Source organism: Elephas maximus, chromosome 17 (assembly GCF_024166365.1).
Source record: "Elephas maximus indicus isolate mEleMax1 chromosome 17, mEleMax1 primary haplotype, whole genome shotgun sequence".
Lineage (NCBI taxonomy): Eukaryota > Metazoa > Chordata > Mammalia > Proboscidea > Elephantidae > Elephas > Elephas maximus.
In genome coordinates, this window is record NC_064835.1 from 13,307,087 (window position 1) to 13,323,683 (window position 16,597).

Genomic DNA, 16,597 nt, shown 5'->3' on the forward strand with positions numbered 1-16,597 from the left:
CTGTGACACCCAGAGGGAACCCTGGCAGGGTGGGCGTAATACCCAGAGAGAGCCCTGGTATGGAGGGGGGCCGTGATACCCATAGAGAGCCCTAGCAGAGGGTGGATGTGACACCCAGAGAGAGCCCTAGCAGGGGAGTGGATGTGACACCCAGAGAGAGCCCTGGCAGAGGAGGGGGCTGTGATACCCAGAGGGAGGCCCAGCAGTGGGACCGGCAACACCCAGAGAGAGTCCTCGCACAGGGGCGGGGGGGGGGGGGGCGGGCTGTGGTACCCAGAGAGTCTTGGCGCAGGGGGAGAAGGCATAACACCCAGAGAGAACCCTGGAGGCACTGGTGGGACTGTGAAACCCAGAGAGCCCTGGCAGGGCGGTGGGTATGGCACCAAGAGACAGCCCTGGCAGAGGGGCGGGGCGTGTTTACCTGGAGGTAATTAAAATGCTGTCCCTAAAAGCAGTTTCATTCGGAGTCTCTTCTCCCCGCTCACTCTTTTCTTCTGTGTAGGCTCCTGCAAGGTCTGCCTTCTCTAAATATGTTACAAAGGGCTCTAGCACTTAGCGATTTTATTTCAAAGCCTCAGCTCACGTGGTCTCTGCCAGGAGCCTGGCTCCTCGGGGCCCAGGCTGGTGACCACAGATAAATGCCAGGGACATTTTTCTCCATTTGGAGCCAGTCCTGCCCTTGCTATCTGACCCTGTGGTCCTCATCTTCACCCCTCCCCTGGCTGGGCTCAGGCTGGTGATTAACTGTCTGTCTTCTCACCTCTAACTACCTCGTTTGCAGCAAAAGGAGATTGGGATGCTGCTGCCTCCTCACCTTTGCTGTGAAGGGTGCCAGGTCCAGTGTGAGATTCACAGAGATAATCACCTTTGGAGGCAGAGCCTTATCTGGACTGCGGGGCAGAGAGAGAGGGGGAACAGGCTTTTTTGCCCTTGGAGAGGCCACACGTAATGAGGGAGACTGGATGTAAACACGGCACTTGCATAGAGAAGGATCTCTGGGCTTTCCAGCCTCAGGGGACTCCCTACCATTTCTGAAGCTCCCTGGTCTGTGTCCTGTCAGGGACCTCTGGGTCTTCTCATCAGTCGTTCCTCTGCCTGGGGCCTCCTCCCTGTCCAACCTGCTGCCTTCACCTGGCTAACTCAGGTCAAAGATCATATCCTCAAGCCTTTCCCTCCCACCCAGACAAGGACGGATCTCTTTGTTACTCTCATAGCAACTCGTACTTTTCCTTCACGGTCTGTAACTGTATCACCTGTCTGTCAGTTTGTTGTACCATGGTGGCTTGCATATTGCTATGATGTTGGAAGTTATGCCCATGGTATTTCAAATACCAGTGTGGTCATCTGTGGTGGACAGGTTCCAGCAGAACTTATAGACTAAGACAGACTAGGAAGAAAGGCTTGGCAATCTACTGCTGAAAATTAGCCAGTGAGAACGTATGGATCACAACACGATATTGTCTGGTATAGTGCTGGAAGGAAGATGAGCCCCCTAGGTTAGAAGGCACTCGAAATTCACAGTGGCTGCACCAATGTACTCGAGGTTACCAACGATCATGAAGATAGCGCAGGACCGGGCAACATTTCATTCTGTTATATGTGAGGTTATACATGAGTCAGTTATAGATGACTCAGAGTCAACTTGACAGCAACAGTAACAACTTACCTGAATACGCGATGGGCGCCCCTTCACCTGGACTGTAAGCTGCACGAGGTCAGGGGCTGTGTCTCGAGGACTAGAACACAGCCTGGCATACAGTAGACATTTACAGAAGTATTTGTTGAATGGATGAAGTAAGAGTTATAGAGCTGTATGAAGTGTGCTCTGGCCAGTCGTTTTGCTTAGAAAGCACTTTGTTCATCTGCTGAGTAATTCCTCATCCATTATTTCCCTTGATCCTCTTAGCGACCCTGGAAGGTAGTTGGTGTGAATATAATTTTCTGCATTTAATAGAAGAGGAAATGGAAACCCTGAGAGGTTAAGTGACGTGACCCAGGTCATAAAGGTCTCTCACCTCCAACCCACTGATTCTTCTCCTATCCCAAGCTGAGTCTGAGTGAGGAAGGACTTTGTCAGGGAATGCTGCTGGGGTGGGTTATTTGGAGCAGCATTTTGAAGGCTATGGATTAATAGCAGCAAGTGGGCGTGGGAGGCCGTCTGGGTAGAGAAGACGTGGCTGCCATCAAGGGCCCCTCTGTACACAGGCTGGAGGGAAAGCTTTGAAGGGGGAAGAGGGTCAGGGATGAAAGAAAAGAAGTCCACATTTACTGATTGCATTACACTGAAAATCTCATTTACTGCTTGCAACGACCTTTCACGGGGTCTGCCATCATCCACAGTTTTACAGTCATGAGTGTGGGGCTCTCTCAGAGGTTGAGTAACCAGTGTAAGGATACGGTGGCAGCACTGGGATTGGAAGCTTGGGACGTGGGGATCTCTGGCTTATGGGGAGGGGACATTGTTTAGAGGTGGATTGGGGGCTTCAGTATGAAATGTACCTGGGTGGTAACTTGGAGGGGAGGAAAGACTGGGGGATCCTCACATCTTGCTCATTCGTGCCTGTGAGAGCGCCATTCATATTTGGAACGGCTGCTCTAGTTGTGTCCTGAGTGATGCCAGATACCTGCAGCGGTAGTGCTCCCTGAACGTGCTCCCCAAAGTCAGGCCTGCCTGGGCAGCCAGTCCAGCACCTGCTCCTCAGTTTGTCTTAATGAGTCAGACTGGGTCCCACTCCCAAGCCCAGTGCTGAGCCAGCCGCGGCTAACCTGCCACATCATAACTCATTGTCAGCTCCTGCGAACCTCTCCTGATGATAAATCCTAAAGACTGCGGACACCTGGGCTGATCATTTTGCCAGATCACACTCCCACACTCATTCTTCTGTTGCACGCCCCCGTGAGTTGGCTAGGTGTTCCGCTGGGCCCCAGATCTACCTGTATTAACGTGTCTTCTTAGTATCATTATAATCGTCCTAGTCACGTTCCAGCATTTCCTTTAGGGCCACTTATGTGTTAGGTTCTGGGATATTTAGGTGGGTGTAGAGAGTGGTGGGTAAGAACAGGATCCTGGAGCCAAGGGTCTGGTTCCTCATTTACCAGCTGAGTCACCTGGCAAGTCACTCACCTCTCCACCTTTGGGTTCCACATCTGCAGAGGCGGATAGGAGAGGTCTCCCTCATTGGGTTCTTGAGGAGCAAAGGAATTAACACGTGTAAAGCACTGAAATGGTACTTTGCACAGGGAAAGTAAGTATTCAGCAAATATTATCTGTTAAGATAAAACACAATTCTAGAACTACAGAATTTTAGAGCTCAAAAGAATCTTAGAGATCATCTCGTCTCACTCACTCATTTCACAGAACGAGAAACTGAGGCTCAGAGAGGTGTGGTGATCGATAGATCCCCAGAGCTAGTGAAGAATAGAGTGAGCCTGACACCCAGGGCCATGACTCCCAGCACAGGGCCTGCCCTGGCGTCACGCTGCTTGTTTCCAGGGAGACAGGATACCTACAAAGTGGTGCCCAACTGTGTTAGGCCACAAAGGTTGATTCTGTGTCATGGAGGCCACAGGGCCTGGAATGGGTCCCAGTCCCCTGGCCAGGCCACCCCATGCACTTGGTTCACTTTCCAGGCAGCCTGGCTGCTGGCTGCTGCTTAGAGTTTCTCCCATCTAGGAGGAGTCAGAGCAGCGAAGAAGCCCACGACCATTTGTCTTGAGGAGCCCAGAGGGTCATGAGGAGTAATCAAGATCTTGTTGCCCGTAGCCGAGAGAAAACCTGTAATTAATCTGGCTGCCCCTCTGATTTCCTCTGTCCGCCTCGCCACCAAACACTGTCTGGTGGCTGTCAGCCTCCTCTGCGACCCACCCTGGAAAATCACGATTAATGGTGTAATAACCCTACCAAGAAGAGAGAGACCGACGGAGGGACTGCTGACAGATCAGGAGAAAGGAGGCTGTTTAGCACAACTGGGCTGAGTGAGTCCAGACAGCGTGTTCAGCGCCTGAATACAGCGAGCTGTCGGAAGGCTGTGCCCTCTGGGCTTATGAACTGGCCACTGGTCTGGTGATCTACTTCCGGAAAATCAGCCACTGAAAACCCAGTGGAGCACAGTTCTACCCTGACACACATGGGTTTGCCATGAGTTGGAGCTGACTCCATGGTAATGACCATGAACCAACACACATTTGTTGAGCATCAGCTGAGTCTGGTTATGGTGATAAGGTGTACAAAAGCACCAGATGAAGTAACCATTCATTTACGCATGCGTTCCTGTGTTTGGCCACATGGATTTGTATCTGCCCTGCAGCAGACACTGGTCTAGGTGCTGGAGGTGCAACAGTGAGTGAAGGGATAAGGTCCCTACCCTCATGGAGCTTGCATTTGAAATCCAAGCCCAGAAGAGGGAGTTCAGAGACTTTTAGATCTGAAAGAGACATTTGAGAACCATCTAGTTTGAGGACGCTGAGTCTTGAGATTTTGAGAAAGTGAAAATTAGGTTCTCCTTCTGGAAAAGGTGAAGGTGTCAGGTTTTTGGTGGAGGAAACATCCAGGGCAGGTAAATGGTAAAGCTGAGATGAGACCTTGGGAGCCTCGGTCCCAGGCCAGTGCTGCACAGCATGTCTTTCAAGCTGTCACAGGGTGGTGTGTGATTAAATGTCACCTGCGAGCTGCAGACAAGGAGGAGAGCTCATATGGATGGAGAAATTATACCTGGATTGTAAATTCCTCGTGGGCAAGGACTCTAAATGTAACGACAGCTGACAGCATTTTCCACAAACATCATCTGATGGGATGCTTTCATTATTTCAACAGATATTTTTTGAGTGCCTACTATGTGCCAGCCTGTGCTAGGCACTGGGGACACAGGTGGAGAAGTCCGACGTGTTCCCTGCTCTCCTGATGCTCATCACTTTGTGAGGTAGGCATTGCTTTTTCCATGTTATCCGTGAGGATACGGGGTCAGAGGGGTGTCACTGTTGGAGAGGATTCACTTATAAGGCCCAGAAGAGTCTCTGGGTGGCAGCAACGGTTTGCGCTTGGCTATTAACCGAAAGGTTGGTGGTGCCTCAGAATCCTACCCAGAGGTGCCTCAGAAGAAAGGCCTGGCAATCTACTTTCTGAAAGGTCACAGCCATGAAAACCCTATGGAGCAGTTCTACTCTGATACACATGGGGCCGCCAGGAGTCGGCACCAACTCAGTGGCAACTGTTGTTTGTTTTTTGCTTGGTTTTATAAAGCCCAGGGCCAGATTCAACCTGGTTTCAGTCAAGCCCCTAACTCTGCACTTGTTATGATGGGCATGGATACCCCCAGGGTGTTTAGAACAGTGTCCTTAATCACGTGGAAAAGTTTTGTGTTGGAGCTCTGTACTTTCAGAGTTACCAAAAGTACAGGATTGGGGCCCAGCTCTGTTCAGGTGGGGACTGTCACAGACCCTCAGGAATCAGAAGTCATATTTGCATACCCCCTTTGGACTTAAATGCTGCCAGACCATCCATTATTAACTCTAGTATAAGAAGGAGTGTGGGATTTGTGAGCATGTATGATTAGATACTCTTGAACTTGAACCCCGGCACTACCGTTTTTGTTACATGACCTCGGATAAGTTAGTATGCCTCAGCTTCCACGTTTGCGAAATGGGATGAAACACTATTTTATGTGGTTATTATAATAATAATGAATAAATTGTTAGTATTTACCGAGTGTTCATGATGAGCAGCATTGTATAAACATCCTGTCATTTAGTCCTCATAACAGCTCTTTGAGGGTACTTTTTATTATCCCCATATTATAAATGAAAAATACAAAGCTTAGAGAAATCAGATAACTTGCCCAAGGTATACAACTGTTAAGTGGCAGTGCAGGGCTTAAACCCCTGTGCTTAAAGCCCCTCATAATTTTCGTGGGTGTTATATGAAGCCTCAAGCACAGAAGAAAAGGATAGGAAATGTTTGCTCCCCCTTCCCCTTTCTGGCATATATTGCTGTGATCTATAGTATTATGTCTATTTAGGTTGCTTGTTTTAACCACAATGAGTATACAAAATACACAGTCCAAACTGGGAATTTATTTCATATTGGCGTAAACTAAAAAAATGCCCTTTTGATACCACCCACTCATTTATTCATTATTCAATTTTAATAGAGCCCTCCTATGTACCAGATAGTGTGCTAGGAGCTTAGGACAGTCCCTGCCATCAGAGCTCACAGGTTTATGAAGAGACAGGTAGGGTTATAGTTGTAACCTTGATATGTGCCCTAGCGGGAGAGTGTTCAAGGTGTGTAGGAGCATGTAGGGAAGGCGCCAAAGAAAGCCCCAGAGGAGAGATAGTGAGCAGAGCTCATCCCAGATTCTCAGGGATGGGGCTACCTTCCAAGAAGCAGGAGCACACGCATAGGGCTGGTACAGAGAAGGGAGGCAGCGTGTGTGTGTGCGGAAGGCGGCCTTCAGCTCTGCTGGAGCGTCGGGTGCAGTGGATGGGTGGGTGGGACAGGTGAGCAGGGGCAGATAGGGAGGGGCTTATACATTGTGGTGAGGACTTCGCCCTGGATCATCTATGCAGTGGAGAGCTACTGAAGCCTTTGGAGCCAGGGTGTGTCATCATCCAGTCTGTAGTTCAGTAAGAAGAACTGGCTGGAGAGGGAGAGACCAGAGGAAGGGATTCCCAGCAAGGGTGCTGCTGCAGAGTCCAGGTTATTGCTGACAAATGCCTGGACTGGGGAGTGTCATGTCATAGGGCAAAGGTCATGGTGTTCAGGAGGCAGAATGGTCAGGACCTGGTGACTGACTGGATGTAGAGGAGTGGGGAAGGAGAACTGTAGGGTGACTCTCAGCTTTCTGGCTTGGGTGCCTGGTGAATTGTGGTGCTACCTGCTAAGATGGAGGGCGTAGGAGGTGAAGCAGATGGTGGTGAGTGGTGGAGGTATGTGTTCTCCTGAGGACAAGGTATGTCTGAGGTGCCGTGGCCACCCAGGTGGAGATTTCAGGAACTACCTGTGTAGTAAGTGCCGCTGACTTGGGCTTGAGATGCTGACTTAGAAACCACAGCACTTAGGGGGTATGGGTATGGGTGGAGGTTCTAAGACCAGATTCGTCTGAACGTTAAACTGAAAATAAGACCTTCGAATTCTTCGTGTGTGTGTGCGTGTGTGTGTGTTAATAAAGAATCCAACAGCTTCATCTTTCTGCTCTCCTATGCAAATAGTTAAGATAGAGCAGAAATGCCAGTGGAGCCAGAGAACCAGCTGGCCCCAGCCCTGTGTGACCATGAGTGAGCCTCTTCACCTTTCTTGGGTTCAGCTCTTCATCTGTACAAGAGCTTGTTTTTTGTTCTGTGGCTTCAATGAGGTAAAGACTGTGGAGAGAATTTTGTAAACTGTTGAGCCTTACAAACATGTCAAGTGGTGGTTCTGTTACTCTTGTGAAGTTTGAAAGGAGGTGATCATCGTGCCCAGGGTAACACAGCTGAGGCCCCAGAGCAGCCCAGGACTCTCGATGCTCAGCCATGGTTGCCGTTAAATATGGTCTCCACATCCAGCCAGGTTCAGAGTCATGAGCAACGAACGTCAGGCCTGTGTAAACCGAGTGTACTTCTGTCATCAGATAAGACTTACACAGGCTAATCTGACAGCTAATTAGAGGTCTGTATAATTACTGTGCAGCATGCTGATTGGCCATAAGTGGAAGGCGTTGGATGTAAATGATTGTATTTAGTATTACTTTTGTGTAGCCTAACCAGATTTTTACGGTTCCTTCCTCTTTGACAACTTGTTCATTTATCCACTCAGCGAGTATTTACTGAGGCCATAATTTAATGCCAGGCACCATCTGGGCCCTGGAGACATAGACAAACACAGTTTCTGTCTCCCCATTGGGCTTACATTCTAGTGGGGAGACAGATGATAAAAGAATACTTGACATATCTTTATGAACCAGAATGACAAGTTTCCCTTGAGATTGTGTTTGCTTTCATCTGTCCCTGTACCAGCACCCACAAATTATAGGACAAAGATTCTGGGCCTGGCTTGCTGATAGCAGAGTTAGCTTTACCCCATTCCTTTTCCCTTTATTTTCCTCTCTCTCACTATAGCAGAAGATTGCTTGAGGCCTTCCATTCACTGAACAAAATATGTGCTGGGCCCCTACTGTGTAGACCCTGGGGATATAACAGTAGCTGGAGACAGTCCTTGCCCTTAAGAAACTCACATGGCCCAGGTGTAGACACACACAGGTAATCACAATAGAGGGAAAAGTGCTGCTGTCAGGGCCCCTATAGGCTGCTGGGATGGCATATAGAGAGCAGCCTAATTACGGCCAAGGGCAGGGCTGGAGAAGGACAATGCTTCAGGCAGAGGGAACACCATGTGCAGAGGAGACTGCAATGAGCTGGGTATGACTGAAGCACGGGGGCCGAGGAGGATGGCAGGGGGACCACCCGACCAATAGTGACCCTACAGGACAGAGTAGAACTGCCCCATACGGTTTCCAAGCACGGGCTGGTGGATTCAAGCTGCTGACCTTTTGATTATCAGCCAAGCTCTTTAACCACTGCAGCAGAGGGTGGGAGGTGTCGTTAAAAAGAACTTGTCCTAGTATAACATGCGTGCGGAGAAGTGCACATATCACAAATACGCAGCTACATGAATTTTCACAAACTGAACACGCTTGCATAACCAGCACCCAGAGAAAGAAACAGAACATCTCCAGCCCCCCAGAAGGTCCTTCAGGTCCCCTTCTAGTCACTACACCCCCAAGGGTGACCACTATCTGGACTTCTAACAGCATACAGTATCTGTATCTGGTTTTGTACTTTATGAAAATAGATTCATACCTATACACTCTTCTGTGCCTGTTTTTTTTCACTCCATGTTATGTGTTTGAGATGCATCCATACTGTTGCATGTGATTGATGATCATTTTCCTTTCTGTGTAACGTTCCCATGTGTGAATATACCCGTACCAGTTGTCTCGGAGTTGACTCCAACTCGTGCGTGGTGACTCCATGTGTGTCAGAGTAGAGCTGTGTTCCATACGGTTTTTAATGGCTGACTTTTTTGGGAAGTAGATCACCAGGCCTTCTTCTGAGGTGCCTCTGAGTGGACTTGAACCTCCAACCTTTTCAGTTAGCAGCCAGGCATGTTAACCATTTACACCACCCAGGAACTGTTGTGTGAATATACAACTACATATTTCTCTCACCTGTTGCTGGACATTTGGGTTGCTTTCAGTTTTGGAAAATCCAGAATGCTGCTATGAACCTTCTAGTACATGTCTTTGGTGAGCATGTGCATGGATTTCTGTTGGATATATACCTAGGAGTGGAATTTCTGGGTCATTAGGTTAAGCCATGGTGTTTTCAGTTGCCTCATACGGGTGTGAAAGCTGGACGATGAATAAGGAAGACCGAAGAATTGACGCCTTTGAATTGGGACGTTGGTGAAGAATATTGAATATACCATACCGTGGACTGCCAAAAGAATGAACAAATCTGTCTTGTAAGAATTATCACCAGAATGCTCTTTAGAAGCAAGGATAGCAAGACTATGTCTCACATCTTTTGGACCTTTTTTTTTTATGTTTTCACTAGAGATATAAAAAAAGTGGAGCCCTGCAAACCATTCAACTATAGTAACACCAGCCTGCCCCATTTTTTTCCTGTCTCTACTTTTTAAAAATTGTGGTAAAAATACACATAACAAAACATTGCCAGTTCAACAGTTTTTACATGTATAATTCAGTGACATTGATGTTGTGCAACTGTGGTCACTCTGCTTTTCCAACCCATTTCACCACCGTTGACATAAACTCGGTGTCCCCCTAAACAGTAACTCCCCTCTCCACCTCCCCACCCCGCTCTGCCCCTGGTAACCACTAATCCGCTTCGGTCTCTATGCATTTGCCGTTTCTAGATATTTCATATAAGTGGGATCATACAATGTTTGTCCTTTTGTGACTGACTTCTTTCACTCAGCATAATGTTTTCAAGGTTCATCCATGTTGTGGCATGTATCAGGACTTCATTTCTCTTTATGGCTGAGTAATATTCCATTGAGCCTGCCCCCATTTTTATCAGAGGGAGGAAATTAGAACCTATGCCTGGGTGTAGGGAGGAAGGAGAGAGGACTCGCCAACTCCTTGGCACTGGCTGGAGCCAGCCCTGGAGCTCCCCAGGCCATCACTCAAGTTCTTCAGGAGGAGCTGTTGCCTCTCCCCACAGAGGATCTCTGGGTGGGCTGAGCTGTAGTTGGGTCACTGGGATGGATGGAGTGGCCGCATGGATGGGTCGCAGGATTCACGTGCTCCCCGCTCTCTTGCAGAGTTATGTCATGCCCAGACCAGCAGAGGGCTCCATGAGGATTTATAGAAGATGCCCCGCGTCTCGGCGCCTTTGGTGCTGCTTCCTGTGTGGCTCGTGATGGTCGCCTGCAGCCCGCACTCCCTGAGGATCGGTAAGTTCCTTGGACACTACTCCGGGGGTAACCCTGCTCTGGGTGATGCCCCCACCCATTACCCCAGACGCCCCTGGAGCCCAGGCGACATCTGACTGCTGCACTGATCCTGCAGGAAGCTGCCTAGACCCTGCACTATGTCCTCCCCGAGTTTGGGAGGGGCGGGGGCAGCCAACAGAGCTGACAGCTCTCATCTGGTCAACTTGCCACGCTCGCCTTGTGAAAGAATAAAGATGCTACAGACTCCCTGTGACGGTTGGAACTGACTCAGCCTAGCACATTACGGGCAGCTGTTAGGTGAAGAAGGAGGGCGGGAGCGGCTGTGGGGATTCCTAATCCAGGGTCGGAGATAAAAGGCCACGTCTCCCCCCCTTTGATCAACCCAAGAAGGCTTCCTGGAGAGTGTGCCATCTCCAGGGCTGTTTGGTTGAAGCCAGAGAGTCCGCGTGGTGACCCTGGCTCTGCTGCCTGGGAGGACCCTTGACTTTGCATCTGTGTGTTCTCTCCTGGCTCTGGAGTGGGTGGGCAGGGCCGCTTCAATGACATGGGTTCCAGCTGCTCTTGCTTATCCTTGTTTCTGTCGGGATGCACACACTAGTGTTGGCAGAGTGTTGATATCTGTGCCATCAACACATTTATCCCTGGAGGGTCCAGGAGGGCCTGGGAAATCAAGCGCCTCCTCCCTTGCCAGGACTGGACAAGGCTTGGTTAACCACAGGCTCGTGGACGAGGAGAAAGTTAGTCCAGCAGACATAGTGCGGCTATCTGATGGCCCAGCAACAGAGGACCTGTGGAGTCAGGACAAGCATTAGGTGTCAGGGATCAGTGTGTGTGTGTGTGAAAGGTGGGATAGTGTGGCAAGACAGGTAGACAGCAGTGAGAAATCCAGGTAGGTGGGCTGTTGACCTCAAAGCCCCATCTAAGGGAGCAGCGGGACCCCAGGAGTAGGAGTAGATGGCAGCCGTAGAGGGACTCACACCAGGAAGTTACCCAGAGAACCACATGAGGCCCCTCTTCCCAGTCTGGGGGTGCAGTGGAGGCTAAGTGGATGCTATGAATGAGGCTGCACCCCAGCCTCTCACATTGAACTTAAAAGGGCTACAGTCTGACTCTGAATGAAGACGTCTAGATGCCAGGTCTCAAGGAATTGGCTTGTTGTTGTTGTTGTTGTATGCCCTCAAGTCAGTTCCAACTCAGCGACCCTATAGGACAGGATAGAATTGCCCCATAGGGTTTCCTAGGCTGCAGTCTTTACAGGAACAGATTGCCAGGTCTTTGGGTTAATCAGCCGAATGCTTAACCATTGCGCCGCCAGGGCTCTTTTGTATGAGCTTCAAGCTCCCAGATCCTTCAGTGGCGATTAGGACTGGTCCTAAGGGCTCTGAATGAGGCCGGAATGCTGGTGTGGGCAGAGGCCTCAGTGTGGGCAGAGCCGGGCCAGAAGCCGAGATCGGTAAGGCCAGGCTCACAGGCCACTGTCCCATCTGCAAGCCCCAGAGCTGCTTCGTGTTCCCTTGTGGGCATGCTTCTCCATGCATGGACCATGCCAGCCGATTGGAGTCAGAAACCTGGACAGGGACTCATTGCTCCCCCACACCCACCTCTGCTCACCACTGTGCATACTTAAAAAAGGAAAAAAAAGAATTTAAAACAAAATCTTCCCATGTCTTTTTTTCCCCCCTCATCCCATTCATTTCTAATGAAACTTCAAAACCTAATTTAATTCTACTTAGCAGCAGTGCAAAACGGTTCATACCCTTAAGATGCTTAATTTATAAGATGCCTGCAGTTATTCGGCATTTGCGGCGAGGCTGCTCCCCCGCAAGCGAGCGGATAAAGCGGTAACCCATCAAGTTCCAGTTGTCGCTGATGGGAATCGGAAAGGGAGGCAGTTGAATCGGCAGTGCCCCATGCCTGGCCCTCTGACACTTGTTCTCCAGAAGGGAAGCAGAAAGTGGAGCTGACAGACCCCTTTCTGGGCTGCTACATCGGCAACAGGGGGCTTCGGGGGGACCCCTCACACTCCAAAGCCATATTCAGAGCAGTGTTTGTCCAGCTCTGGCAAGGCTCTCCTGCCCTCGGTTTAGTTCATGCCAGGCCACTTCCAGCTGATTTCCAGCCAGGGGCCTGCTGGCTGGCAAGGTCAAACCAGGCCGAATCTCCTGCAGAGGCCAGGAAGCCAAGTTAAGCCAACAAAGAGAAACAAAAGAAAAAAACCCAAACAGCAATGCCTGGACCTGTTTTGCTGTCTCCTTGGTTATTCTGAGAGTCAGGGGCTTTTTAAAAGTCCCCGGATCCTTCTGGACAGAAAAATGCTAATTACAGGGGCTTCAGAGGGGGGCTGGTGTTAGGCAGGGATGGGAAGAGAAGTAGGTCAGAAAAACACAAGGAGCTGTCTTAGCGGCAGGCAGCCTTGTGCCTTGCAACACAAATGGTCCGGGTGAGCATTTATGGGGCCGGGGTGCCCCAAGTCCTTGAGTGACTCATGGGAGAGGGAGGAGTTGCTGCCCCTCCCACCTTCCCAGGGTCACGTTTCCCCAAATTTGAGCTTTTCTGAGAGCCTCAGAATGGATGGCAGGCAGAGCGGGGCTTCACGAAGGGCTAGGGAATCTGGGAGGTAAATCGCCCCGCCTGCTCCGTCTCAGCCTCACTTGTCTGCTGGTGACAATATGGATGTTTGTAAAGAGGCAGCTGGACCCATTACCTTGGCTTTGTGACTGCTGTTTTTCATTCAAGTGAGGCAGGGGGTAGGAGATACAGCCAAATTGTCTCTTACATGCCCGGTGTTTACCCCCCGAATGAGATTTTGGGTAAGAGAAAGAGATTTTATTTATGACTGTGGAGCCACCTGCATAAATTCCCCTAACTCTCACAGATACGCCGGCTCCCTTCAGTCATTGATCTTCCACAAATGTCTTTTGATTTTGCTTCTGTCCCTCTGGGTCCTCTGAGTGATGACTGTGGCAGCCACAAGTTAATAAATGCCCTGAGAAGACCCCAGTCCATCTCAGTAGCTCTCCCTTACTTAAAGGAATCATTGTCAGAATATTTTAGAGCCATAAGGGATTATAAGGATCCTATTATCCAACTGCTCATGTTACAGATGAGGAAATAGGCCCAAAGGGGGTTGTGATTTGGCTGAGGTCACACAGCAAGGTGGTGGCCACTTGGTGGCAGTCACCAGTAGAACCGGCTCTCCTGGACTCCTTGTCTAACGCCCTCCTCACTGCCCACCAGTGGTCTCCCTTAGCACCCAAGATGTAGACTCACCTTCAACAGCGTGTGAAGGTTATCTTTTCTCATGGTTTCCTCCTTTGCTGTTTGGGAATTTTTCAGACATTAGCAGATGTTCCCCTTGCCTCTAAAACATTAGGTTCTCAATTAGTATTTATTGACTGGACGGACATTAGGCTTGCCAGCCTACATCTTGCTACTCCTTCTCTGGTTCTGTATTTTAGCAACTCTGAACTACTTGCCATTACCGAAATATTCTAGGGGTGTTGACTCTGGGCTCGATCTGTTCCCCTCACCCTGCCTGTAGTATTTTTCCTCCCATTCCATCTCCTCAGCTGAGAAGCTTCTTCTTCTCCTCTTCCTCCTCCTCACCCCTGCGTCTTCTTCATCTTCCTCCATCACACAGCCATTGGCTTAAGTGACTTTTTCTCTGCAAACTCCTTTCCCATTCTTAGCCTGTCTCTCTCCCAGAGTGTGTGAGTGTGGGGCAGATGGGGGCGCTTGCCCCCAAGTGCAAGCTCAAGGGGACACCAAATGAGGCGTGGAATGATGTTCCGATGTGCCACAAATATGAAAGGTAGCCAGACAAGAGGGGGAAAGTCGTTACTGCTGACCTGTCACCGCTATCAACGTCTATTCACCTTGAAATTGTTGGGTGGGCGCAACTTAGAGATTGCCCCTGGGCACTCGAATTGGCGGGGAGGTACCCAATTTAGAGATTGCTGCTGGGCACTCATTAGCTTTCCTGCGCCCCAGTCTTTCCTGGGGAGAAGCCATCTTTTCCTTCCTATTTTCCCCTTCCCTGGTACATACGCCTCTTCCAGCGCTTACTGTATTGTATTCTTGTTATTACATCATTTTCCTTCCAGACTCTGAACTCCATGGGTGAGCACCTAACACAAGGGCCTGGCACCTGGTATACACAGGTATATGTATAGCTCAAAACCACTTAATGTGATGGATGAATGAATCCATGGCTCTTATAACACATGGTTCCTCACAGCATATTTAGGATCATTGTTTTAATAACTTTTCTTCTGGTTTTACCTGCACTTAAAGAGGTAGACTTATTGGAAGAAGAAGACAGGAAAGGAGAAAGAAGAGGAGAAAATGGAATGGGCTTAAGACCCTGACTGGGTTCTGTTGCAAGTTTGGCTATAATAGTAACTACAATGACTCAAGTATTCATTCGTTAGTTTACTCAACAGATATTTATTGGGTGTTTATGTGCCAAGCACTGAGGTTACAGTGTTGAGTAATAATCACAAAATAACTCCCACTTGGAAAGGCCATACTCTTTGCCAGGCACTGGGCTAAGTATTTCACGTATATTTTTCTCAGCAAATCTTCATGCCAGAATTATTGATCCTATATTATAGATGAAGAAACAGAGGCCGGGGGCACACCAGCACTGAAATTTGAGCCTGTCTGTATCCAGACTATCTCTTTCTGCTCTGTTCTACTGCAGCTAGTGAACCCCTGGAGACAGAATATTCCATTATCACAGCAGTCGCATTGAATAGATTGTGTTCTTCTATCTGGTAAAAGAATTGAAAGGTGGGATCATTATTGTTAATATAGCCTCTTGTTTTTCTTTGACACTTCGCTTCCAAAATAATTCCTGAGGGTACAGACGGGTCTTTCTGACAGATGAGGAAACTGAGGCTTAGGGAGGCTCAGAGGCTTCCACAGGGTGGTACAGGAAGTCCTGCTCAGCGTGGGGGGCCTTAGACACACCAGCAGGTTATCATAGTGATTGAATCTCTTTCTCGTTTAAAGTTGCCCTGTGTGGTGAGGCAGCAAGAGCTTGGATTTATTTGACGCTTGCCTCATTCGAGCCCCCAAGCATTTTACAACTACTGTTTTTTTCACTTAGTTGGTTTCCCCTGTGAGCTCAAAGTCCTGTACAGAGAATGTAAAACATGGACTATTCAGATGTTATAAAGATGAAGATAATAGGAGGATTGGGGGAGTCGGGGGGAGGATAAAAAACACTGGTTTCATATCTTGTTCTGCTGTGTATTAAATATATTTGACACACCAAGATTCAAATGTAGCAACTGAATGCTTTGTGGGGTTTTTTGAATGGTTAATGTTAATGCTATCATGAGATTTGACTTAACAAATTTTGATCTGCATGTAACTTTTCATCTCTTTTCCAAATCGAGTCACCATATAGACAATCAATTGGTCTTTCACATTAGTGACAAATAGAAATCGATGACTTTCTCCTTCATCTGTCATCTAGAGAGGGAATGTAGAAAGGTTTCTAAGCCATAAATCTCTCCCCTGGTGAGCACCTTAAGGAGCCTGTGTCTTTCTCATTCATGTCTGTATCCCCTGGGTCTAGCACAGTGCCTGGCCCATAGTAGGTGCCTAATAAATATTTCCAAAATGAGTTATATAAGGCCCCAGAGTGGCTCAGGTAAGCACTTGATTACTAGTCAAAAGGTTGGCAGTTTAAACCCACCCAGAAGCACCTGAGAAGGTAGGCCTAGCAATCTGCTTTCAAAAGGTCACAGCCTTGAACCCTATGGAACAGTTCTACTCTGCACACATGGGGTCACCATGAGTGGAAATTGACTTGACAGCAACTAACAACAACAACATGGCCGGTTTTGAATCTTGTGCTGACCTATCAGTCTTCAAACTTCTTTTCCCCGGAAATGGGTCAGTTCTTAAAAATGCCAATCAATTTTATTGTTGGTCCACAAAATCTATAATTAGGAGAACAAAGCTTTTGCCAAAGAAAGTGTGCATGTGTCTGAGTGGATGTGTGTATACATAGGGCTATCTCCTCCCTTCCCTGCCTCGCCCCTGCCACCAACAATTTTTAGGTGGGTGCCGGAGACTTGGTTGTAATTAGACAGGCATCCAGCCCAGTGTGTGTGGAGTCATGTCAGCCTAGAGTGG

At 48.8% G+C, this 16,597-nt stretch overlaps 1 protein-coding gene across 2 annotated transcripts in view; it reads left to right on the plus strand.

Annotated features, from left to right (window-relative positions):
- Positions 1-16,597, plus strand: part of GRIK4 (glutamate ionotropic receptor kainate type subunit 4) — a 519,693-nt gene that overhangs the window by 145,140 nt on the left and 357,956 nt on the right. For both annotated transcript variants that reach the window (XM_049856800.1, XM_049856801.1), the window contains exons 3-4: positions 4,814-4,919; positions 10,319-10,450. In XM_049856800.1, coding sequence (XP_049712757.1) covers positions 10,369-10,450 — 82 coding nt within the window. In that variant the 5' untranslated portion in view covers positions 4,814-4,919; positions 10,319-10,368. The remainder of the gene's footprint in view (positions 1-4,813; positions 4,920-10,318; positions 10,451-16,597) is intronic.